The sequence below is a fragment of the Centropristis striata genome, chromosome 21 (genome assembly GCF_030273125.1).
Source record: "Centropristis striata isolate RG_2023a ecotype Rhode Island chromosome 21, C.striata_1.0, whole genome shotgun sequence".
NCBI lineage: Eukaryota > Metazoa > Chordata > Actinopteri > Perciformes > Serranidae > Centropristis > Centropristis striata.
The window spans coordinates 6849799-6875633 of record NC_081537.1 but is presented as its reverse complement, the minus strand read 5'-3'; the positions used below and the strand labels follow the sequence as shown (position 1 = coordinate 6875633).

The window sequence follows — 25835 nt, the reverse complement described above, 5'->3', positions numbered from 1 at the left end:
CAATATATAACTGGCATATAAAGGGCTAAAATTCTGAAAATTATTTAATGTTTGGTAGTTTTGAACAAGTCTGAAGTTGTTTAAGAGATCTATGAATAATAATCTGAAAAAATATTGATGTTTGATGATTTAATAGCAGTTTTAGTGTGCATGGCCTTTTTTGGCCACAAGGGTCACGAGAGGGTCTAGTTAGATAACTTCCATGTTAAATAAGCTCAAGCTGCTTATTTATTTTAATGGAAAGAAGGATACATTATTTAGGTATGACCTAAATAACTGATGAATCCCATGTTGGTGCCCAGTTCCCTGATTCTGTTGTGTAATTATAGACTTTGTAGCATTGGTTACAATAGTGTCCTAAATTCCTGGATGAATGCATGTAAGTATCCCCTGGAGTTTTCCTTTTTTTAAGTTTCTTTATCTGAGTCGATGTTTCATTTATTGTTGCTCCACTGCTTGGCATATATGCATGCATTACTGGTTTTGGAGAGTAGTTTAAAAAAATATGAATTTATTCCAATTTCTGTTATGCTGAATAAAACATCAAGTATATTGGCTGCTACAAGATATTTGCAGAGTCTTGTTTGACAGAAAACTAATTAAAACTGTGGTTAACTGAGAGTATAGAAGTTTTATGCTTTCATGTAAGACTCTAACTTTTGTTCTGGGTCTCAGATGAATGACATTCCTGTAATGCTGAGGACTCTGACACACATAATAGTCCTAATCATGGTTAATCCACTGTTGGGACCACAGGTGTGCCACAAATGGATTTTGTTCATTTGTACACCGTAGAGCAGGGGTCTCAAACTCAAATTACCTGGGGGCTGCTGGAGGCAGTATCAAAATGACCAAAAAAAGACACAAAATTGCCAAAAAAAAAGAAACAATTACCGAAAAAAAACACAGAATTATTAAAAAAGACACAAAATTATTTTAAAAAGACACAGAATTACCATAAAAGACACAAAATGACCAAAAAAGACACAAAATGACAGAAAAAAACTAAATTACTTAAAAAAGACACAAAATGACCAAAAAAAAAACTGTAGTGTAAACAACGCCCAACATATTTACATAAAAGAAGTTTGTACATGAAATTCCCAGTGCAGCCAAACAAATTTACTGACTTGAAGCTGACTCAATGAAGGACCCAAAAACATCTCTCCTCCTTTCCAAGAGAACATTTTTGCCCTAAAAGCCTAAATTTGGTGCCTCTCGCACATTCTAATGCCACTATTCCATCTTAATCATTGCATATTTTTTATGAATTATTGTAAAGGATAATAAGGGTTCTTATATGTTTCATTTAAGGCGTCATATTTTGACAGTGTTTTTGCAAATTCTGTGGTGGACTTTGCTAACACATCCATGTGCTCTTATTTTGAAGGCATGTGTTTGCTTTTATTTTGAAGGCGGGTCTAACACGTTCTTACCGTAACACCTTATGTGTTATATTAACACTGAAAGTCGGAACTTGGAGCTCTGAACAACGTTGAAAATTCTGACATTCGTGTAGACCTTGAACGCACCCAAACTCTCTATGTGCACTGCAATGTAAATAGTCTAATTAACGGAACATTATCTAAGCACAAGATTTGAGTTGTAATAAATAATTTGGTTTAATGTGCGTCACTTTATTGTTGTGATATCTGTGTAGGTTATTGGTATTAGGTTTTGCTACTCCACTAAATTGAATGTTAATTTTGCTTTACTAAGTTACTTACACTTTTGAAATCTGAGACCCATGTAAGTGGTGCTCATGTGTATTATGTAGATTCCTGTAGACCCTGGTCTCTGCAGACACATGCTCACATTAGACCCTCAGTGCTGATACATCAACAACCAGCTGAAACTTATCCATTTAAGTCCATGAGAGACAATCATGTCATCAGGTGTGCAGAAAAAGACGGAGAGAGTTTATGCTTCACACATCTTTATTCTGCTACATATGTCTCACAGCAAAACAACTCTGGTCTGTCTCTACATAACCAACACTCATGGAGGACGTCTTGAGGGTCCTCACTGCACGGTCTACTCAGAATCAGTGGCCTGAAGAGACAAGACAGAACAGGACAGGACAGGACAGGACAGGACAGGAAAGGACAGGAAAGGACAAGACAGGACAGGACAGGACAGGACGGGACAGGACATGATAAGAAGGAAAGGCAAGGAAAGAAAAAAGAGGAAAGAACATCAATGATATACAATTAAAAACAATCTTGCATCTAGGATTAAAATCAACATCTGCATACAGTAAACAACATGTAACAAATGTAACCATTTAGCCTCCTGAAAGAAGTTTTTTCCTAGATTCTACATTTGGTACCAGATCCACTGAAAAAACTTTCAGACAACAATGCTTCAAAATTAAAAAGGCATGCTACCACTCAAACTCAATATAATTAGAAGTACGGGACTGTTAACTATGGCAGTAAAAAGCAGTATATCTATGAAGCCTTGTGATTTTTTGTTTTGACCTGATGATCCATGTTTTGTTTCTTTGATTTAGTTTTGAGGTTGTTGAGGTTTTTTTTCAATGTTTAATGAATGCCTCAAATTTTGAGCACATGTTTAATGACTCAGATTTTGAGCATATTTTGAATTATTCATCTGCTTAGAGCCAGGATGCCACAAAGGTCCCAGATAAGCCAGACCAAACTCAACTATAAATACATGTGGTGTTACCTTTCCAAACTCTCTACTCTTGGTTCTCATTTTGTTGACCTGAGACTCAGCGATGTCTGCCCGCTCCTGGGCCTCTTCCAGCTCATGCTGCACCTTCCTGAGCTTAGCAAGATGAGAGTTGGCCTGCTCCTCCTGGAACAAACAAAATCATGTTATGCAAGTTATGCTGCCCTACAAAGTCAAACTGTAGTAAATACATTTTTGGTCAAAATTGAGTTTTAAGATTTCAATTTTTGCTTTATTTCAGAGAAATAATCATAAAAATTCCAGAAAATGTGGGTTGCTTTGACTCAGACATTGTATGTCTTCATTGTGTTGAATAGTGAAGACAAGAATAATAGAAATTAAAGGTTTATTTGATAGGGAAATTATTATCTAGATAGTGATAAAGTAAAGAAGTGAGCTAAAATTATATTAAGACTAAAATATAACATTAATTTATAATATTAAGTCTAAAACACACATCTTTGAATTGAGTAGTTAAGTTAAAAGCGTTTTAATACTCTTATAATAAAATCAATTTGAAAATGTTTATTCACTGAAAACAAAATATAAAAGCTGAAAGAAGACAACAACATTGTAGTAACTGAACTCTGTTTCTGCATTACTATTAGAACCTTTTACAGTAAAACCACAGTTCAGTAACTATATTTTTGGGGTCAAAGGTCAAATAAATCGCCATGATTTTGAGCATAAATATTACATCATCAATACATGTAGAAATAAGTGTCATATCACTTATCTACCTATAATTAAATTGGCTGGCCAGTTAAAAAAAACGTTAAAATAAACTTTAAAGCAGTTTTTCTCAGTTTTACCCTTTGATCATTTACTGCAGTTAGACTTTGTAGGGCAGAATACTCAAAAAAAACAAAAGCAATAGTTGTTGCAGTTTCTAGCAGTCTAAAAAGATCTTACAGCTTCTTCATTCTGCCGTTTGTATGCCTTGACTTTGAGTTGCAGCTTGTCGACCAGGTCCTGCAGCCTCAGAACCGTCTTCTTGTCCTCTTCAGTCTGGTAAGTGAGCTCCTTCACTCGTCTCTCATATTTACGGATCCCCTTGTTGGTATCTGCAGCTCTTTTCTGTTCACTTTCCACTTCTCCCTCCAGTTCGTGCACCTACAAAGGAAAAAATCCAAACCCCTCAAACCCCAACATCAGCTTTAATTTATGCTCTCAATAACGCTACATGACTCTCTTTTACCCGAGCTTCCAGTTTCTGGAGCTGTTTCTTGCCCCCCTTCAAAGCCAGGTTCTCAGCCTCATCCAGACGGTTCTGCAGATCCTTCACAGACACCTCCAGGTTCTTCTTCATCCTCTCCAGGTGGCTGCTGGTGTCCTGCTCTTTCTTCAGCTCTTCTGCCATCATGGCCGCCTACAAGAATACAGCAAGTTATGAGATTTATGCACATAATGAGCTGACAAGAGCATCTAATAGAGACAACCAGAGGGCCTTCTAACTGTCACTGTTTCTGACAATCACACTATATAAAGTTCTAGATATGATTAAAGGTAAAATGCATCATATTTACATCAGTGATTGCCTTCTTGGCCTTTTCCTCTGCATTGCGAGCCTCTTGGACTGCATCCTCCACCTCACCCTGCAGCTGGCTGACATCTGCATCCAGCTTCCTCTTGGAGTTGAGGAGACTGGTGTTCTGCATCCGAAAAACAAGAAACTGGTCATAAAAGGTGACTGTTTATACAATACATTGTATAAACACAAGTACATTACTTGCCCCTAAAATGAGGAAATTCCAGGCCTGGTACAGACTATAAAACCTTCTAGGTAAATGTTGTGATTTTGAGCTGTTGAGCATCCGACTGAACTGGACGTGGAAACATCTTCACTATCTGGAACCAAAGACTTCCAGTGTTCAGATGATGAACACCACTTCTCTGCGGCGCCTATTGGCCTGTTATCTCCCCATAAAGACCCCCTGTCCTTCTTTATGGGAGTGGACTATCAAGAGCAGGGGTGGGCAATTAATTTTCCTGAAGGGGCCACAGACCAATACCACGAAGGCTGCAGGGGCCGGACCAAAACTCTGAACTAAATTCTGCTCAATACTAATTAAATCGCTTTATAAAATATAGTAATCTGGTTTTGAGCTGCTACTGATAAGAATACATGTTATGATAAGACTGGTAATGTGGAGAAAATCAAACATAGCAGTAAAAAGTAGTAAATACTCAGTCACTATATCACTTTTCCATCTATTTTTAACACAACTGTAAATGACCTTTAGTAAGATTCCTATTGGTGTTTTTGTATTATAGAGCTTGTTTTTCATGTTTGTACATTTTATAGGTGTTTTACAATGTTGTGATGCTTTTGTTTTGAAAAGGCGCCGTCCAGTGTAAAACGGGTGCTTTTATTTTGAAATGCAGTGGCAGGAAATATCAGGTGGAGTGGTAAAATGAAAAACGAACGGAAAATAATAATGAGTGCGTCGACGTAACCCACCTGCAAAATAAAAGCACCGCAGTTGTATTGATTTCTAATTTAACCTCATGTGGGCCGGATAAGGACAGTCAACGGGCCGGATGTGGCCCGCGAGCCACCCATTGCCCAGAGGTTATCAAGAGGTTAGCTTGATATGTCTTAGTAATATTGCTCACCTGAGAGTGCAGTAGCCCCACTCTTTCACAGGCATCAACCAGTTCCTGTTCAGCTAGTTTGCGACTTCTTTCTGCCTGCTCCAGAGCGACCCTGAGCTCCTCCACCTCCGCCTGCATCAGGGTGCTCCTGCGCTCCACAATCGCTACCTGCTCCTTCAGGTCCTCCTGGCTCCGCAGAGCCTCATCCAGGTGAAGGGTTTGTTCCTGCAGAAATACCGGCAGGTAAAAGTCACTTTGGAAAGCTCACAACTGTTAGAGATTAATAAAATTAGCAATGGTCTGCATTATGGCCTTTAGTAAAATGCTGCTTAGAGGTGTATCTGGCTGCATGGAACACACATTTTATATGCCAGGCACAGCACACAGAAGATAGGAGTATCAACAGGAAGGACATACTGATAACACTTTCCACATTGCCACATATTTTGAGGGCAAACAGATAAAAAACAAAAGCACTCTTCGTGCTCCAATTCAAGCCGCAGGCCCAGGTGGAGACAGGCACTGACCAGGTGGAGACAGGCACTGACAAACACTAGACAGGATACAGAAGTGTGCTGTTAGCTTTTTTTCTTCCACAGGGCGCTGACCGGAAGCTGAAGCACCAAGAGGCTAGGACTAGCCTGTGTGCTAACGTAATGGGCGGGCCGAGTCTAAACCATGGTGCTGCCCCAACAGTTTTGACCAATCAGATAGTCGCACATTCATATTATAAAACTCTGTGTAAAAGTAAGTTAGGCATCCTTTTCTGGGAGGTGATTACAGCTAACTGCTTAGCAGCCTGTGATTTCTGAGCAGAGAAGGTCCATGTACATGCTCACTCTTTCATTGCTGTCTTAAATAAATAGTCAAAATGATTTTACTCTCCTCTCATCTGTTCTGCAAAAAAAAAAAAACTCTAACACAACCTTTTTGCTGAAGCTGCCAAAGAACAATATCTCACTTTGAGGTGGGCTTGCATGTTCCTCAGCTGCTTCTGGGATTCAGCTGCCTGTCGGTTGGCGTGGCTCAGCTGGATCTCCATCTCATTCAGGTCGGTCTCCATCTTTTTCCTGATTCTCATGGCGTCGTTCTTGCTGCGTGTCTCAGAATCCAAGGCAGACTGCATTGTTTCCACAATGCGCTGGTGGTTACGTTTCATCTGCTCGAGCTCCTCGTCCTTCTCAGACAGTCTGCGATCAACCTCTCCTTTGACTTGAGTCAGTTCCAGCTGGATCCGCAAAATTTTGGACTCTTCATGTTCCAGTGAAGCCTTGAGGACAGATAAACATTGATTTATACACTACAGGCCAAAAGTTTGGAAGCAAGATCAAATTTCTACAAATAAAGATCATAGTTTCATTGCTATACTTTGCAACAAAATAAATTTAGTTATTATATAAAGAGTCACTTATTAGAACACATTTTTACTATAATTATCAGGTCTTTGGGTTTTTATTGCTTAGACTTTGTGTATCCTTCTTTCCTTAATGTATAAATCTGAACTCTTGTTTCTTTACTCAGCTGCTTCAATTTAAGGCCATTTCTGTGGTAGTTTGTCAGAGATATGAACACAGTTGAGATTTATTGGGATTTTTGTATCCAAACTCTCAAAAGCCAAAGAGCTAAAGTGAATAATGCAAACTGTGATTTGTTTTTTACTTTTGCACTGAAGTTGTGACTCTTCCAAATCTACTCAACCCTAAAACTAAGCCCTTCTTTTCTTTACATTTATTCTGCAATGGTCTGGTAACATCAATGTATACCTAAAGGTCAATGGAGGAAAATGGTTCAATTCAATAAAGGTAAAGTATGATCGTGTAGTAAACACATCCAAAAATCCAAAGAATCCATACTGGTTTTTAAGAAAGCCATTGTGAACAGAAAATTTAAGTTGCTTCCAAACTTTTGGCCTGTTATGTATAATATATAGGTGTATATTATTTCTTGTTAGTAGATGAAGTTACCTCAGCTTCTTCCAAAGCAGTCTGGATCTCGGTTTTCTCAGTCTCAGTTTGTTTCTTGATCTTCTCCAGCTCATGGATGGCTTTACCATTCTCTCCAAGCTGTTCAGTCAAATCAGAGATTTCCTCTGAAAATGTAACACATTTTGTCAATTAACAACCAGGTCCAGCCAATATAAATTGGCATATGAACATAACTTTCATATTAAAGCAAATATATATCCTGTTGAAACGACTTTCTAAGAAAACACTATTATTATTTCACAGTAATATGCATACGTTGCAGGTTTTTGTTCTCTCGTTTGAGGACCTCAAGGTGCTCCAAAGCTTCCTCGTAGGAGTTCTTCATTTTGAAGAGCTCCGTGCTGAGGGAGCGAGATTCTTTCTGTGATCCGTCCAGCTCAGCTTGACTCTCCTCATACTTCTGCTTCCACTCAGACAGAATCTAAGGGAGACACAGAATGAGGCTTTGGATAAGGATGGGTTGTCTGATTTTTAAGATTTTAACAGAACCCACATTGCTCCAGCGGTGTGTGAGTAGTTATTATGTGATGAGCAGGGTAACCTCAGCCACCAATCTATGAATGTGTATGGGTGAAATGGGTGACCTCCGGGTCTGAGCAGGGAGGCAAACCAGGAAGTGCCTTAAGCTGCATTTTACCGAAAATTTAGCTGCAGAAAGATTTCTGTCTATTAATTTCAATGCAAAATGAGAAAACTTCTCACTTGATTTATTACCTCAGAACATTTTTTAGGACATACTATGGTCTCAATCACTAGTAAAAAATCTTCAAGAAAATTTGATGTTAACAGTTCTAATAATGGCCCCATTTAGAAGAAAATAGAAGATAAAGAATCATATGATTTGGGGCAGGGCTACCTTTGATTGACAGGTCGCTAACAAGGCGAGCCGTCATCAGGAGAGAAGCAGAACAATGCGTATCCACGGCAACGTGTCAATAACGTTATATAGATATAAAGAAGGACGTTAATCGGTTTGGTCTCATAACTTTGACCCTTTCACTATATCTTTAAGATTTTTTTTTATCTTAATGACAGTTTATTTGAACGTTTTGTTCAGTAAAAATGTCTTGTTCAGCGTTTGGTTGGACTAACAGACACTCCAAGGAGTCGCTGCTCAGTTTTCTGAGGTTAGTAACACAAGTTTTGTTTTTGTTTTTTGCTAGCCAAAATGAACATCCCAGTTAATGCTCCAGTTAATGCTAACATGAATTAGGTTGAGTCCAAATATGGTCTGCTTCCCGTATCGGAAACAAGATGGCGACAAGTGTAACATTGAACTCGATGCTTCCAACGGGCCACAAACCAACGGGTGTCTATGGACACAACTATGTCATGGCAGGTGCATTGCTCAGGAAGTGAAGTGCTGAGTGTCAAGTTGTTACAAGCAGTAATATAATCAGCCAAGCGTTCGGCTGGTCTGAACGTTTTCAACAGGAACTTCACAACCAAACCCGTGGCTTGTTGTGATTTATTTTTAGAGAGTGTTTCTTTTACCTTATCAAAGCATCTCTGCTTTTTATCCAATCCAGCTGCTTGAGCATTTGCCCTTTCCACATCAGCCATGAGGTCCTCCACCTCTCCTTGCAGCCTCTGCTTGGTCTTCTCCAAAGACGAGCACTTGGCATTCACCGCCTCGATGGCCTCCTCAGCCTCCTGCAAACGTTGTGCGAGCTTTTTCCTGAGCAAGGCAAAATGAAATATGTATGAGCAATGATTCCCCATCCCTTATGTTTTATTGTATTTCCTATCTACGTGTGTAAGAACAACTCTCACTTGGCCTCCTCCAGTTCATCAGTGCGTTGGATGGCATCAGTCTCATATTTGGTTCTCCACTGGGCCACCTCACTGTTGGCCTTGGACATTGCTCTCTGGAGCTCAGCCTTGGCCTCCTGCTCCTCCTCAAACTGCTCCCTCAGCAGGTCACAGTCATGGCGGGCAGAGTGGAGCGCGTGGGCGAGGGCATTCTTAGCCTAGCAGAGAGGTTTTGAGATTTGACTTGTAGTTGACATTAGAATTTATCTTGAGGCTCTTGTGCTGAGATAAACTAGCCCTCCTCTGGTGAATGCATGTAGTTCCCAATAACTATTCATTTAACTCTTATGTCCTCCTTAAATTTACAACCCTCTGGTGACCCTCGTGGCTAAAAAAGGCCACGCACACTAAAACTGCTATTAAATCACCATACATCAATATTTTTTTTCTGATTTTTTTTCAGAAATCTCTTAAACAACTTCAGACTTTCAAAACTACCGAACATTAAATAATTTTCAGAATTTTAACCCTTTACATGTCAGTTTATATATTTGAAGTTTTCCATAATTTCTTTCAAAAAATGAATTATTTATGTTTTTATGTTTTCTTTTTTCCATAAATCTCTTAAACAACTTCAGACTTGTTGAAAACAACCAAACATTAAAAAGTAATTTTCAAAATTTCAACCCTTTATATGCCAGTTCTTTCGTGACCTTTGTGGCCAAAAATGCCTCATAGACTTCCATTCAAACCACATTTTTTAATCTCACTGCCATTATGGTAAGTCAAAAAATTTTACTGAAAAGAAAAGTGCCTGAAAAAAATTCATGCTCAAGCTGTAACACAGAATGATCAACAAATGAAAGGGGAAAAAAGAGAAAAATGGCCTAAAATGGTAAAAATATAAAAAATAAATAAAGGTTAAACCTCCTTGATGTCCACAGTAGAATGTCCTTTAAATGAAACCTGAAAAAGGCCAAATCTGTGAGCCTAGCTGAGCTTCCTAAGATCCTACAACCTATATTATTTCAAGCTTATCAGCTGACCTTCTAAGATAATCAATGTATAAAGTGAAGCAATGACATAAACCTTCGTTTCTTCCTCCACATGCCTCTTCAGTTCTTCAACCTGCTGACTGAAAGCGAGCTTCGCTCTCGTCATTTGAGAGAGTATCGCTTCTTTCTCCTCGAGAAGACGGGAGAACTCTCCTGTTCAAGGAGAAAACAAGGTGTGAGAAGAGAGAAGAGACTTGAACTCCACACGTCTATTTAAAATGATTTGACTCCAAACCGTTTTCATTCTGAAGTCTGGCCCTTTGAGCATTTATTTCAGTGATGAGACGAGAGTTCTCCTCATGTTTTGTCTTGAATTCACCCAGTTGGTCTTCCAGAGAGTGACTCAACTTCTCGTAATTACTCTGTAATATTAATAACAACAATGACATTGATATCATTAATGTTATATTGACTACGTATCTCTTCCATACTGGTCTAACTCAGTTGATACGACGAATTTTGTACAAATAATGAAGCAGACAACAACTAAAACATCTCTCTGTCCGTGTATTTATATATATTTTTTTATATTTTATTGTTAATTTTAATCTAAGTCCTTTGCTATAAGTTTAAAAGTCCATTCTGACCTCCTGAGTGTGTAACAGTCAGCTTCAAGTCAGAGACTCCTTGTTAAGTAATAACTTGCTACTTTGGGATTTTATCAGAAAAGACACAAAATTACCCAAAAAAGAATCAAATTGATCACAAAATGATCAAAAAAGACACAAAATGACCAAAAAAATACATAAAATTAAGCAAAAAAAGGACTTAAATTGACCAAAAAAGACACAAAAAGACCAAAAAAAGGAAACAAAATTACCAAAACAGACACAAATTGACCACAAAATGATCTGAAAAAGACACAAAATGACCAAAAAAAGACCCAAAATGACCAAAAAGACCCAAAATGACCAAAAAAATACATAAAATTAAGCAAAAAATGACGTAAATTGACCAAAAAAGACACAAAATGACAAAAAAAAAGACACAAAATGACTAGAAAAACACAACATGACCAAAAAAATAAAGACATTAAATGACCAAAAAGACTAAAACACATTAACACATGAATACTTTAACACAGTGGAGACAGAGATGACTTCCAAAATGATTTGGCGACCCCCAGAAATCATCTTGCGACCCCTATTGGGGTCCCGACCCCGAGGTTGAGAATAGCTGCTCCAGCCTACCTTTGCCTTGACCATGAGCTCTATGTTGCTGGACAGATCATCAATCTCCATCTTGTACTCTTGTTTCTCCTTCTCCAGCTTCTGTTTGACTCTCTGCAGGTTGTCTATCTGCTCTCCCAGCTCGGCCACAGTGTCAGCGTGTTTCTTTCTTAAAACCGTAGCGGTGGCCTCGTGGTGGAGGGTCGACTCTTCCAGATCTCTTCTCAGCTTCTGGAACTCGACCTCTCGCTTCTTGTTCATATCGATCTGAGCGGTAGTGGCTCCTCCAGCCTCCTCCAGCCTCTCGCTGATCTCCTCCAGCTCCCTGGAGAGATCAGCCCGCTGCTTTTCCACCTTCGCCCGGGCAACACGCTCCACTTCAATCTCCTCCTCCAGCTCTTCGATGCGGGCCTGAGGAAAGCAACAAACACCTGTGATCACTTATTGGCTTGCAGAAAATATTTTTAGTTCATCCTTAAAAAAAGAAAGAAAGTTTGAAGTACCTGAAGCTCCTTGATTCTCTTTTGCGATTGGACAGCCACACTCTGCTCATCCTCAATTTTAGATAAAAGTTGGCTGAATTCAAAGTCTTTCCTGTCATACAAAACCATAGAATATGATTAGAGCACATTAAAACTGCTATTAAATCACCATACATCAATATTTTTTCTTTTTTTTTTCCATAAATCTCTGAAACAACTTCAGACTTGTTGAAAACTACCAAACATTAAATCATTTTCAGAATTTTAACCCTTTATATGCCAGTGCATATATTTGATTTTTCCATAATTTCTTAAAAAAAAAAAAAAATAAAAAAAAAATAACCAGGATATGTCAAAGATTAGCAAAAAAATTGATTTGATTGCATTAGTATTTTTTATGTAGTGCCAGATATTCCCTCTGGTGACCCCCGTGGCCAAAAAAAAGGCCATTCACAATAAAACTGCTATTTAATCACCATACATCAATATTTTTTTCAGATTATTTTTCATAAACCACTTAAACCACTAAACCACAACTTCATGCATGAAATGCATATTCCAATGGAGTATAAAAGACATGTAAAGGCTAATGACACTGGATTTTTAAAAAATTACTAAAAAGAAAAGTTCCTGCAAACATCCATGCCTCAAGCCTGGTTTGCCTCCCTGCTCAGACCCGGAGGTTGCCGCCTGGATCGAACCATATACGGTTGACCAAAAAAAGGTGCCAAATGAAACACTGTGCATAGCGACAAAAATCGGTGGACATATTGCAAATATATCATACACATAAACAGGTACAATATTCTTAGGGTGGGCCTTTGTTTAGGTGGTTAAAATATGTTTTGTGACTGTCCCCGTCTGCAGTCTGTTTCCTGCCTGGAGCGTCTGGTTCTCCAAACTGGGAACCTGCAGACCATCATCTACTGCAGTTAATAAGTATCTCATACAAACCATCCCTTTAAGTACTTATCATTATGCTTAGACACTGTTGTACCAGTACACACTTTTTAAGGCGCTCCTCTAGCTGCTGCTTGTCATTTTCCAAATCCATTATGGACTCTTGAGTTAGTTTCAGATCTCCTTCAAGCTTCCTTTTTGCCCTCTCGATTTCCATCCGGATCTTCTTCTCTTGTTCCAGAGAGCCCTCGAGCTATTTAAAACACAGTAGAATTAGTAAGTCATACATGACATGATTTCAAAGAGGTAATGTCTGTAGCTTACATCATCAACTTGTTGCTCCAGCTTGATCTTGGCTTTGGCCAAACAGTTGACTTTGTCCTCCTCTGCTTGCAGGTCATCCAGTGTCTGCTGGTGGGCCTCCTGCAGGGCAAGCTTCTCCTTGGATAATTTGCTGATTGTATCATCAAGAGACGACATTTCTTCAGTCATATTCTTCACCTGAATGCAGGGACGCAGATGGGATTTTTTAACTGGGGGGGACGAAGCTCACCAAATAATTTCAACCCATTTTTTCCACTCCATGCCTTAACTAAAATATGTTTCATTTAAGCATTTTAAATTAACTGTAGTGTAAAAAACAACCAACAAATTTACATAAAAGAAGTTTGTACATGAAATTCCCAGTGCAGCCAAGCAAATTTACTGACTGATATTCTGAGACTATGATGGGGGGACCCAAACAAAGTAGGGTGTCCGGGAGCATGCTCCCCCAGAGAACATTTTTGCCCTAAAAGCCTAAATTTGGTGCCTCTCACACATTCTAATGCAACTATTCCTTAATCATTGCACATTTTTTATGAATTATTGTAAAGGAGAATAAGGATTCTTATGTTTTATTTAAGGCGTCATATTTTGACAGTCTTCCTGTAAATTCTGTAGTGGATTATGTTAACACATCCATGTGCTCTTATTTTGAAAGCTACATGTGTTTGCTTTTATTTTGAAGGCGGGTCTAACACGTTCTTACCGTAACGCCTTATGGTGTGTTTAATTTACACTGAAAGTCGGAACTTGGAGCTCGGAACGTCGAAAATTCTGACATTCGTGTAGACATTGAACGCACCATTAGCCGCCAGACTCTCTATGTGCTGCAATGTAAATAATCGAACTAACGGAACATTAATCCTCTGTTTTACTGGCGATGTTTGTCGCTGAAAGTGGGGGGGACGGATCAGGATCACTATGAATCTGGGAGGGACATATCCCCCCCCCCGTCCCTAGTGACATCTGCACACATGCCTGAATGTGTAAAAAGATGTCAATGTGGTAGTAAATTCATGGCTTGCAGGGGTTGGCGTTCAGATGGCCACCAAGCAGACACACACCTTGTTTTCAGTGGCGTGTTTTTCCTTCTCCACTTTAGCCAGGGTTAGCTCCAAGTCATCAATGTCCTTCTTCAGCTCGGAGCACTCGTCCTCCAGCTTCCTCTTCCTGGCAGTCAGCTCAGCGTTAATCTCCTCCTCGTCCTCGAGTCTCTCGCTGAGTTCTTTGGTTTTGGCTTCCAACAAAATCTTGTTCTTGATCAGCCCCTCGCATCTCTCCTCTGCGTCTGCCAGACTCTCACTTTCCTGTTACATAAAACAGTTTTAATTCATGTTTCATGCAGTCCCGCTGTCAGATGACTTACTTAGCCATTTGGAGTCCACAAAAGCATTGACACATTACTTCTTCATTATGTCATGGCGTAATAACGAAGAAACTTCAAGCCCTGACATCAAGTTTCCTCTAAAGTTCTGGCTTCAAACTCTGCCAGTTTTTGTTTGATGATGTTAGGCCAAGTAAAGGTCAAATATATGTAGTATGAAATATAGAACTAGATCCTCATTTTATATATATATATTCGCATCTGCAACATTTAAAAAATTTTACTGAGCATGATTATGTTTTGTAAATAAAAAAAACAAAACTATTTTTTAAACTCCAGTTTTATGTTTTGGGTTTTTTTTCTGTATCCTGGGTTCAAAATGTTGATCCAGTAAGTCAAAGTGAAAAAATATGCATCAGATCAAATAGATGAGGTGCTGAAAATATGCACTAGCACAGTAAACACTTTGGTAACGCTTTATATTAAGGTCCTTGTAATAACCATTAATTAACAAGTAATAAGGCCCGTAAGTCCTTACAAGATGCTTATTAACATTATTGTGTGTTTATAAGCTTATATAAGTGTTAATAATGGCATTACAAACACCCATGACCCACCCATTATGTCTTTGCCATGCCTTTGTTAATCATATTTTGTTTGCTTATTGATATTAAAATATACTTTATTGCTCATCTAATATAAGTTAACTATAAGTTAACTATGCTTTTTGCAACTACCAGATCTAAAGCGAGAACAATGCCTTATTACTTGTTAATTAATGGTTATTAAGGGCCTTATTATAAAGCGTTACCAACACAGTACTCAAAAACTGACAAAATAGCTCAAGACTCCAAAGGGTTAAACAGCTATATCTAATGCAAAAAGTATATTTCTTTCTACTCACAGAGTGAATCTGCAGACACAAGTCGTTCTTCTCCTGAAGCAGGGAAACCATTTTGGCTTCCAGTTCCTTCCTCTTAGACTCAGCTTTGGCTAAATCCTCCTTACACTTGGCAAACTCCACTTTCATGATGGCCATCTCCTTCTCAGTCTCAGCACTCCTCAGAAGTGGCTTGATCTTAAAGTAAAGCTTCATCCATGGCCAGTGTTTCACATTCATGAAGGAGCGAATGTTGTACTGCACTATGTAAATAGAGTCTCTGAAAAGATGGAGCTCATTCTTAGTTCTTCAGAGTAAAAGTACATTTTTTTATTGAATTACATGAACAAAACTGCAAACATGCAATTTATTTAGGCCTACATTCTGTGTACATGTGACAAATCATCTGTGACAAAAACTACCATCATTTTTATTACCTCCTCTCGTTCATTTTCTGGAACTCCTTCCTTTTGAGGAAGCCACGGCACAAGGCTTGAGTAATGGTGATGAGAGAGGCCAGTTTTTCATCCCTCATCTCTTCCAGTAGGCCTAAGAGTCCTGCTTTAAAGAACACCTACAGGAAATAGAACATTTTCAACCCTAGAATAAAATAAAATTTCTTTGCACTCAAATCCAAAGTCAACACTATTGCCAGTATAATAATACTGGATGGAGTCAACCTGACATCACCCATTGATGAGTTGACGACTTCTTTGAAGCTACAAGTTGAGCATTTTCACCGTCACCAACTTGGTTTTTGACTGTTCCCCATATTGTTGTTTTGAAACCGTTGCAAACGTTTTTTTAAGTGACTGAAATATTCCATTTAACTTTGATAAAGTGGAAACACTGTAAAAGTCCAAAGGTAAAAACCAGGCGGCAACCTCCTGGTCTGAGCAGGGAGGCAAACAGGAAGTGCCTTTAGCTGCATTCTCCCGAAAATTCCAGCAGGGGGCGCTAAGTTTGGCTGCAGAAAGATTTCTGTCCATCCATTTCAATGCAAAATGAGAAAACTTCTCACTTGATTTATTACCTCAGAATTTTTTTTTAGGACAACACTATGGTCTCAATCACTAGTAAAAAATCTTCTTCAAGACAATTTGATGTTAATAGTTCAAATAATGGCCTCATTTAGAAGAAAATAGAAGGTAAAGAATCGTATGATTTGGGGCGTGGCTACCTTTGATTGACAGGTCACTAACGAGGGGAGCCGTCATCAGGAGAGAAGCAGAACAATGCGTATCCATGGCAACGTGTCAATAAAGTTATATGTAACGTTATATCGATATAAAAAAGGACGTTTACCAGTTTGGTCTCATAACTCAACCATTTCACACTCTATGTTAGCTTTATGACAGTTTATTTGAATGTTTTGTTCAGTAAAAATGTCTTGTTCAGCGTTTGGTTGGACTAACAGACACTCCAAGGAGTCGCTGCTCATTTTTCTGAGGTCAGTAACGTACATTTTGTTTATGTTTTTTGCTAGCCAAAATTAACATCCCAGTTAATGCTCCAGTCAACAAACCAATGGGTGACATCACAGTCACTACGTTCATTATTTATATACAGTCTATGGTTCTAACACACTGAGGCTATGGAGTTGAAAAATGAATTACCTTGGTATGCCCAAACTTATACTGTGTGTGATCCACATCAATAGAACCCAAGAGCTTCTCAGCAGCTTTCTTGTTGTCAATGAACTGTCCCTCTGGTATGACACTAGCATTCAGTACTTTGTACCTACAAGACGAAATAGAGAAAAGTTAGTTTTTCTTTATTTCTCACAAACATACTCTACTGCTTCTCACCTTTGCTTGAAATCCCCATACAGGATCCTACTAGGGTAGCCCTTCCTGCAGATCCTGATTCCTTCCAGCACACCATTACATCGCAGCTGATGGATAACCAGATGGTGTTCCATAATCCCTGAAATTCAGCCAGAAAAAGATTATAAGCGAGCTGCTTGAGAAACCATTTAAAGATATACAATCCTTGCAAACAATCCTTAGATTAGGATTGTTTGTAATATGAACTAAAATACCTGGAGTTTTAGTTTCATTTGGAATCAGACACCTAACAAAGTGAGGATGGGTGCTCTTGAGATTTGTCATAAGCTTTCCCAGGTTCTCCTGTTCAACATGAACAATACTGTGTTAAAACCACTGTATGACAATTATTTTCACAAAGTTATGAGCATCCCTAAAATATTATTTTAGAACGGAGTTACCCTGAAGAGGGCTGACACAGTCTGGAAGGATGACCCTTTCTTCTTTGCAGCTTTCTTTACAGTAGCACCACTTCCTCCTGCAGGGTTCTCTGGAAAAACAAATGTTTTTATTGCCATTAGAAGACTGAATTGCAAGCTCTTTAAATGTAATAAATGTTAGGAATCACAGTAGTTCGATACACTGCGGGGATCCACTGCTGTGGCTTTGTTTATGCAAACTTTTCACTCTGTGAAATTACCTGACCTTTTCCATTACCATGAAAAATGTCTAGATATCAGCTCTTAAATTATTATTATATTTAAGAGAGAAGAACAGTCAATCTTGAAACTGAAAATATTAGATTTCTTTTCCTTGATAAATGACTTAAACTGTTACTTGATTACACCAACTTTATTTACAATAATAATAATAATAATTATAATAATAATAATAATAATAATAATAATAATAATTTCATTTATATAGCGCTTTTTAACATATTTACTGTGCAATGTTTATTATACAGTCATGGAAAAAATGATTGGACCACCCTTGTTTTCTTCAATTTCTTGTTCATATTAATGCATGGTATGAAATGGTTTTCTTTATAATAACCAAAATCATTAATTTGACATTTGGTCATGTTTTTTTTTCCTATTATTATTATTATTATTATTATTATTATTATGTTTTGTGTCTGAATGTTTATGATTTTTTTTTCGCTGGCAGCTTTTCCCATTTATTTATTTTTTGTCTGTCATTCCTGCTGTATCTGTATGTCGTATGTATGAAACATTCAATAAAATCACAGTGACAAAAAAAAAAAAAAAAGGATCACAGCAGTTCTTACCGTCAGATGAAGAATAGTTGGAGTAGAGGAAAGCCAGCAGCTTGAGGCCGGCCTTCTGGTAAAGCTGGACTACAGTATCATTGAGCGGGTCCTTGTTTTTGTCCAGCCAGCCTGTGATGCTGTAATCCACGGTGCCAGCGTAGTGCACCAGGGAGAAGTGAGCCTCCACCTTGCCTTTGACAAGCTTTGGCTTCTGAAAGTTGTTTGATTTCCCCAGATGCTGGTCATACAGCTTGTTTTTGAAGGTGGTGTCTGACGCCTTGGGGAACATACACTCCTCTTCAAGAATGGAAAAGATGCCCATTGGCTGTTGAAGACAGTAAAAAAAATGTGACACAAAACACTAGGCATTCATTTATATAAATTTACATGATATGATAAATGAACCAACCTTTTCAATGAGCTCTATACAAGCAGCCAAGTCCATGCCAAAGTCGATGAACTCCCACTCGATGCCCTCCTTCTTATACTCCTCTTGCTCCAGCACAAACATGTGGTGGTTGAAAAACTGTTGCAGTTTCTCATTGGTGAAATTGATGCACAGCTGTTCAAGGCTGTTATACTGTAAAAACAAACCATTAACTGTAGAGAATGACAACATGATTCATTACAAAATGACAGTAAATAAACTGAGGAATGCAAGCTTACATCAAATATTTCAAACCCAGCAATGTCCAACACTCCGATGAAGAACTGCCTGGGCTGTTTGGTGTCCAGCATCTGATTGATGCGGAGGACCATCCACATAAACATCTTCTCATAGACCGATTTAGCCAAAGCACCGATTGAATTGTAGACCTGCACATGACAAGTGGCAGTGAGATCCCAACACATCAAAGAGATAAAGCCTTTAAAAATACTGGAGGACATAATTGGTATATGAATTTCTCTGATAAATCTTTTTTTTTTAATTGGAAAGAAATATAATTAATAAATACAACACTTTTCCAAGTGCCCATGAGGCTCTTCTTACAGCCTCTCCTGTCCTGTCCTCTCCTCTCTGCTCTGTGTAAGCAGTTTCTGTTCTTCAATTGTAAAAATGTGCAGCTTTTATGCAGCATAAAAACTTTTTTTTTTTTTACTTTTTGGTCAACTTAAATGTGCATCATAGCTTACAAAAGTCTATGAGACACCACCTTAACCTCTAAATTTTGACAACTTCAAGTCTAGTTTTAAGTTTCCCTAGTCAGGCTAGGTTTCGATTTCAAATCTCCTGAGATATTTGTCAAGTGTCAAGCATCTCATTTGCACTTTGGTTCTCACTGCTTTATGACAAAATCATATTGATAAATGCTAACTTAGTAGGCTGTTTTATCGTCATTGTAAGGTTTGAGATATGGTTTGCAGCTCCATTCCTACATTTTTTACCTTTTTTTGGCCAGCAGTGGCTCTTTTGCACATAAAGGTTGCCGACCCCTGATCTTGTTATTCCAAATGCTTACAACACACAGGTACCTGCTGAACAGTCTGCGATTTGGTCACATACTCATTCCCGACCTTCACTCTGGGGTAACACAGCGCTTTGAGCAGGTCTGCAGAGTTCAGACCCATCAGGTAAGCTGCTTTGTCAGCCACTAACCAAAGAAAAAGTAAGAAGAGTAAAAAAAACTTTAACCCTCTGGAGTCACAGATCACACTGGCGTCATCAAATTACATGGCTTTTTCATGATGATGTCACAATATTTAAAAAAACGAAGCCCTGTCGTCAACTTCCCATTTAAGTACTGACTTGAAACTTCATGCCAGTTTTTGTTTGATGATGATAGGCCAAGTAAAACCAGAGATAAAGTCAAATATATTTAGGATAAAATATAGATGTTATCCTCATTTTATGTCTTATATGTTATATTTACCACCACTGTGTTTTATGTGGTTCAAAATGTTAATCGAGTAAGTCGAAGTGAAAAAATAATTATCAGATCATATAGGTGAGGTTGTGCTGATAAAAAAAACTATATCAACAGCATTGTATAGAACAAATATAGAACTAGATATTATCCTCATTTTACCTGTTATATGTTATATTTGCAACCTGTGTTCATATTTGCAACATGTACATTTCTGTATGTGAAACATAATTTTCAAGATCAGATTTTATGTTTTCCTTTGTTTCTTAGTAAGTCAAAGTTAAAAATGAATTATCAGGACATACAGTTGAAACCAGAAGTTTACATTCACTATATAAAAAGACACATATGCTTTTTTTCTCACTGTCTGACATGAAATCAGACAATCACTTTTCCTGTTTTAGGTCCGTTAGGATTACCAAAATTATTTCTATTTGCTTTTAAAAAATCCCTCTCTCATTATTCTGGCATTTAGCAAATAGAAATAATTTTGGTAAATGACCTAAAACAGGAAAAGTGATTGTCTGATTTCATGTCAGACAGTGAGAAAAAAAGCATAAACATTACTAAACTTGTAAACTTCTGGTTTCAACTGTATAGGTGAGGTTGCGCTGGAAAAACTGATACCAACACGGCATGGTAAAGATTTTTAACAGACATAATTGATAGATTAGGGTTAAAGCAGAGTGAATAACTTATTGAAGATAAGATAGATATAAAATAGATATTTACATCATCAAAAATTAAAAGACTATTATGATAAAAAGAAAAAAAAATCCAAAGACTGGATAACTTTACCCTCTGTGCCGTCTGGCTCGGCCTGCTCTTCTCTCTGCTTCTGCTTGAACTTCATGTTCCCATAATGCATCACAGCACCTGTCAGCTTGTAGATGCCGATCCTCTCCTCCCCGGTAAAGCCGAGGGTTTCGATAGCGCTCTGAAAGTGCATCATAACAACACTGATACTGATATCTCTGTGCATGTTTGCAGGAATGGAAAACAAAAAGAGTGCCTTACATCAGTGGCCATCAGTTCCTCACTGTCATCGATGCTGGCCACGCTGATCTCCCCCTGGCTGACAAACGGGTAGTCGAAGGGGTTGGTGGAGATGAGGAGAGTCTCTGGGTTAAAAAATAATGTGCATGTCAAATGCACTGCAAAAAACAACTGACAGAAATAAGTAATAAATAACATGCTCGAAATAGGGCTGGGCGATATATCGATATTTTAAAAAATATGATATGGAATTAGACCATATCCCTATATCGATATAGTTCCATTTTGTCTTTTTTTAGTCATTTTGTGTCTTTTTTGGGTCACTTTGTGTCTTTTTTGGGTAATTTTGTGTCTTTTTTTGGTAATTTTGTGTCTTTTTTTAGTCTTATTGTGTCTTTTGTGTCTTTTTTTTGTCATTTTGTGCTTTTTTTGGTCATTTTGTGTCTTTTTTTAGTCTTTTTGTGTCTTTTGTGTCTTTCTTAGTTATTTTGTGTATTTTTTGGTAATTTCGTGTCTTTTTTGGCAATTTTGTGTCTTTTTTTAGTCATTTTGGTCATTTGTGTCTCAAAATAGGGCTGGGCGATATATCGATATAAAAGATATATCAATATTTTTAAAAATGTGATATGGAATTAGACCATATCGCATATATCGATATAGCTCCATTTTTTTCTTTTGTGTCTTTTTTTAGTCATTTTGTGTCTTTTTTTAAGTAATTTTGTGTTTTTTCAATCATTTTGTATCGTTTTTTGGGTCATTTTGTGTCTTTTTTCTTAGTAATTTTGTGTCTTTTTTGGTCATTTTAAAATAAGCCAGCAATACTACCATATTCAACAGTTGAATAGCTTGAAAAGCATGAAATAGCTAACAATGTCAATCCTAAAAACAAGTCTTTAAACAATAAGATAATTAAATAAGCAAATAATAACAATACTAATAATTAAATTCAAGCACATAAAGCTATGGTCAGTAGGTAAATTACACTCAAAACAATATAATTTCTATGCTATTGCTAGAAATAAGAAAAAAAATACTTGGTAAGCTTCATGTTTTTTGCAGTGTGTAAGCCATTCAATAAACTAGACATGACTCAAAATGCGATATGTGATATGTTACCTATCAGCTCAGGCTTTTTGTTGGACATGACCTGGTAGAAAATATGGTAACTTCTCTCTGCAGACAACTGAAACGTTACTCTTGATTTTTCCAAGAGATCTACCAAAAGAAAAAAAAAGACTTAAACTCAAGACATTACTATGAAATATTACATATCTCCATTGTGTCCCAACTCACAAGTTTCAATATCAGCAGAAGCCAGTTTTCCTGAGGTTCCAAAATGGATTCTTATGAATTTGCCCTGAAAAAGAAAAGAATATACAATAATCAATGTATGAAACGAAGTGAGATATCAGAATTGGGTATTGATAAAGTTTCTTGTCACTCACAAAACGTGAGGAATTATCATTTCTGACAGTTTTGGCATTCCCAAAAGCCTCGAGCAGCGGGTTAGCAGAGATGATCTGGTCCTCCAGGTTCCCCTTCAGCAACACAGAAAACAAAGTGCAAATATTACAAATGCAGAAAAGAAGCAAAGTGGTTGCCAAGGTTATCATCGTTAAAGAAATTACAAAAACTAGAATTGAAAAAACATTTTCTATTAACTGAAATTAAAATCAAAATTAAAACAAGTTTTTTAAAAAACGATAACTAACTAAAACTGTATTTTGTGGTTACAAAACTAACTAAAACTAACTAAAATTATAGTGAAAATGTCCTTAGTTTTCGTTTTTGTCAACTTTTTTCATACATAAACTTTTTTGGTTGATATGAAATCTATTTCATCTATCTGGTTTTATGAATTAACCCTCTGGAGTCTCCAAAAGCGCCAAAGCATGGCTTCTTCATCACATCTAGACACAAAAACAAAGCAGACCAAAAAAGACACAAAATGACCAAAAAAGTCACAAAAAGACAAAAAAAAGAAACAAATGACCAAAAAAAGACACAAAATGACCAAAAAAGACACAAAATGCCTAAACGAAGACACAAAATGAACAAAAAAGACACAAATTGACTTACAAAGACACGAAAAGACATGAAAAGGATTAAAAAATGGACAAAATAGCCCTATAAGACTCCATAGAGTTAATAAACTAATAAGACAAAGGAAATAAAGGAAACATTTATTGTGACCTTATTGAATCTCACACCCAACAAATACCCCATTACAAAAACGAATTAATAAAAACTAAACTAAAACTAAGCATTTTCCAGAAAATTAAAACTAATAAAAACCAGCAAACTCACTCTAAAAACTCATAATTTAAAACTAATGACAAATCCAAAACTATTATAACCTTGGTGGTTACAAATGTAAACAGTGAAGGGTTGTTAGTAGACTATTGAAACCATGAAGTCATTATATTACATGAAGTTTCCCGGAGGCGGCAGCATCTTTCCTCCTGTCTGCAGAACCTGCGATTGTCGCAAAGTACTGGATGACTCGTTTGGTGTTGACAGTCTTTCCTGCACCGGATTCTCCGCTACACAACAAGAGACACAACGGTTTTATTTCCTCTTCGACAAAAAGAAGACAGACTGAAGCTTTTGCATTAAAAATGCAGCTTACGTGATGAGGATGGACTGGTTTTCTCTGTCTACAACAAATAACAACACTCATATTAGAACGGTACCATGCAATACATCAGAGCCTTAATGTGATTATAATATATGTTTTATATAATATATAACTGAAGAGAACTTTACCAGTCAGCATGAACTGATAGGCGTTGTCAGAGATGGAGAAGATGTGTGGTGGAGCCTCCTGGCGCTTCTTGCCCCTGTAGGCCACCACCACCTCCTGGTTGTAGACTGGAAGCCACTTGTAAGGGTTCACCGTGACGCAGAAGAGCCCCGAGTAGGTCTGAAACAAGTCAAATCAAACATGTTGTCTTTTTATAGAAGCTCTTTGTGTCCTGATCATCCTGAGAATGTCAGCCAATGTCCAGTCGTGTCTTTGTAAGGTCATTTTGTGTCTTTTTTAGTCATTTTGAGTCTTATTTTTAGGCATTTTGTGGCTTTTTTGGTCATTTTGTGTCTTTTTTTAGTCATTTTGTGTCTTTTTTAATCCTTTAGTCCAACATAAAATCAGATTTTGAATGTTTTTTTTACTTTCAAAACACTATCATGCTCAATAAAAAAAAATATAAATGTTGCAAATGTGAACAAAGGTTGCAAATATAACATATAAGAGGGTTACATCCAGTTCTATTGTTTTATACTAAATATATTTTAGAAAAATGGATATAATGATCTGTTGTAATAAATAAAAAAAAGTTATTCAAACACACAGCCAGCATGAAATAACATGGGGAATGAATGCGGGTCATTTTGGACCCATGTTAAGAATTAGAAGGTGTTTATATGTTGTGCATCAAAGGGTTAAAATAACTATTTCTGTGTCTCTTTATATCTCAATGTACATCCATGTATTACCCAATATACACTTTGTATATTAACACTACACAAGAGTATTACACCTCATTATACATCACACTTTCACACACAACCTCATTTACTTATAATTGAAAAATCTACTTAATCTCCCACCATATGAATATTTAAATTAAATCTTAAAATCATGAACAATAGGTAGTGCACACTGCCTTTGTCGGCATCATACATCACAAACTCTAATGTTTGACATTGTGACAGTAAATGTTTCAGGACTCACATAGATCATCCACGCTGCGTAACGCTCTTTGAGGTTAAACAGCACCGAGGCCTCGTTCAGGTGTGTCATCATGGCCATGTCCTCGATCTTGTCGAACTTTGGCGGGTTCATGGGGAAGAACTCATCATCCTTCACTGTTACAACCTGTAACAGTCAGCAGGACAATACAGAGAGTGTGTCAGGGTTATTATAGACTGTAAAAAAAATTCTGTTGCTTTTACAGAAAAAAAATTTCAGCTCTGGTTACCAGAATAATTCTGCAAAAAAGTACAGTACATACGTTAACAACTTTACAGAACAACTTGTAAATTTTACTGGTATTCAGTGTACAATAAATAATAACTGTTAATTTACTGGTATTCAATACACAATAAGCAAAATCTGCATGTAAATTTTGCATAAATAATTAGTATAAAAGCAGCATCATCCTGTTAAATTAGCAGTAAAGGACTGTATAATCAACTTTAAAATGTACTTCTTTTTTTAAAATTACTACAGTTTAAGGATGTAAAATTTACAAGTCTGTAAAGATGTTGACATATGTACTGTATATTTTACGGAAATATTCTGGTAACCACAGCTGCCAGTTTTTTTCTGTAAAAACATATATTAACTATAAAATAGAAGTTCAAATCTGTAAATAAATATAATGGAACATTAAGCTTATCTGGGGCCGGGTCGCGGGGGCAGCGGGTTAAGATTTTAAGTGAATTGATCACATGACCGGGAAACTACTGAGCTAAAATGCTGTTACTTATATATAGAAATGAATTAAAACTAAAACTACTGAAAAATCCAAAACTATTATAACCTTGGAGTGTGTGGCTGGCTTACGTACCTGTCCTACATCAGTTTTAACGGTGGCTTTGCCGCCATCTTTGCTTTGCAGGGTGCCTTTAACAAACAGCTCCTTTGGATCCACCACGAACACTGCGGTTTTAGCATCGAAGGGCCTGTTTTGGGATTCGATTCTCTCTCGTTCGGGTCTCCTCAGGTACGGGGCCGCCTCCCCAAAAACACTCATTTCAGCATCTGAGCTCAT

General features: G+C 37.4%; 1 protein-coding gene across 1 annotated transcript; it reads right to left on the bottom strand.

Annotated features, from left to right (window-relative positions):
• Positions 1 to 1948: 1948 nt before the first annotated feature.
• LOC131959005 (myosin heavy chain, fast skeletal muscle-like) lies at positions 1949 to 25835 on the bottom strand. The gene is made up of 38 exons (XM_059324087.1): positions 25632 to 25835; positions 24794 to 24937; positions 23827 to 23983; positions 23690 to 23717; positions 23489 to 23603; positions 22506 to 22598; positions 22354 to 22417; positions 22177 to 22275; positions 21082 to 21185; positions 20863 to 21001; positions 19673 to 19791; positions 18866 to 19015; positions 18609 to 18779; positions 18218 to 18524; positions 17388 to 17476; positions 17202 to 17289; positions 16969 to 17086; positions 16777 to 16900; positions 15598 to 15734; positions 15185 to 15440; positions 14021 to 14263; positions 12957 to 13133; positions 12740 to 12885; positions 11754 to 11844; positions 11272 to 11661; positions 10317 to 10443; positions 10116 to 10234; positions 9048 to 9244; positions 8769 to 8952; positions 7530 to 7695; positions 7254 to 7378; positions 6251 to 6559; positions 5311 to 5514; positions 4221 to 4346; positions 3893 to 4063; positions 3607 to 3807; positions 2689 to 2820; positions 1949 to 2052 (listed from the first exon to the last, which is right to left on the bottom strand). Exons 1-38 carry the CDS (start codon positions 25833 to 25835, stop codon positions 2035 to 2037), a joined length of 5832 nt encoding a protein of 1943 aa, XP_059180070.1. The 3' UTR covers positions 1949 to 2034.

Bases quoted from the DNA above. Each gene is read 5' to 3' on its own strand.
- LOC131959005 (XM_059324087.1), bottom strand. From the start codon at position 25,835: ATGAGCTCAGATGCTGAAATGAGTGTTTTTGGGGAGGCGGCCCCGTAC. The intron at 21,186-22,176 runs GTAACATATCAC...TTTTTAACCCAG, and splicing joins CAAAAAGCCTGAGCTGATAG to AGACTCTCCTCATCTCCACC. The intron at 7,696-8,768 runs GTAAAAGAAACA...TGTCTCCCTTAG, and splicing joins AGCAGAGATGCTTTGATAAG to ATTCTGTCTGAGTGGAAGCA.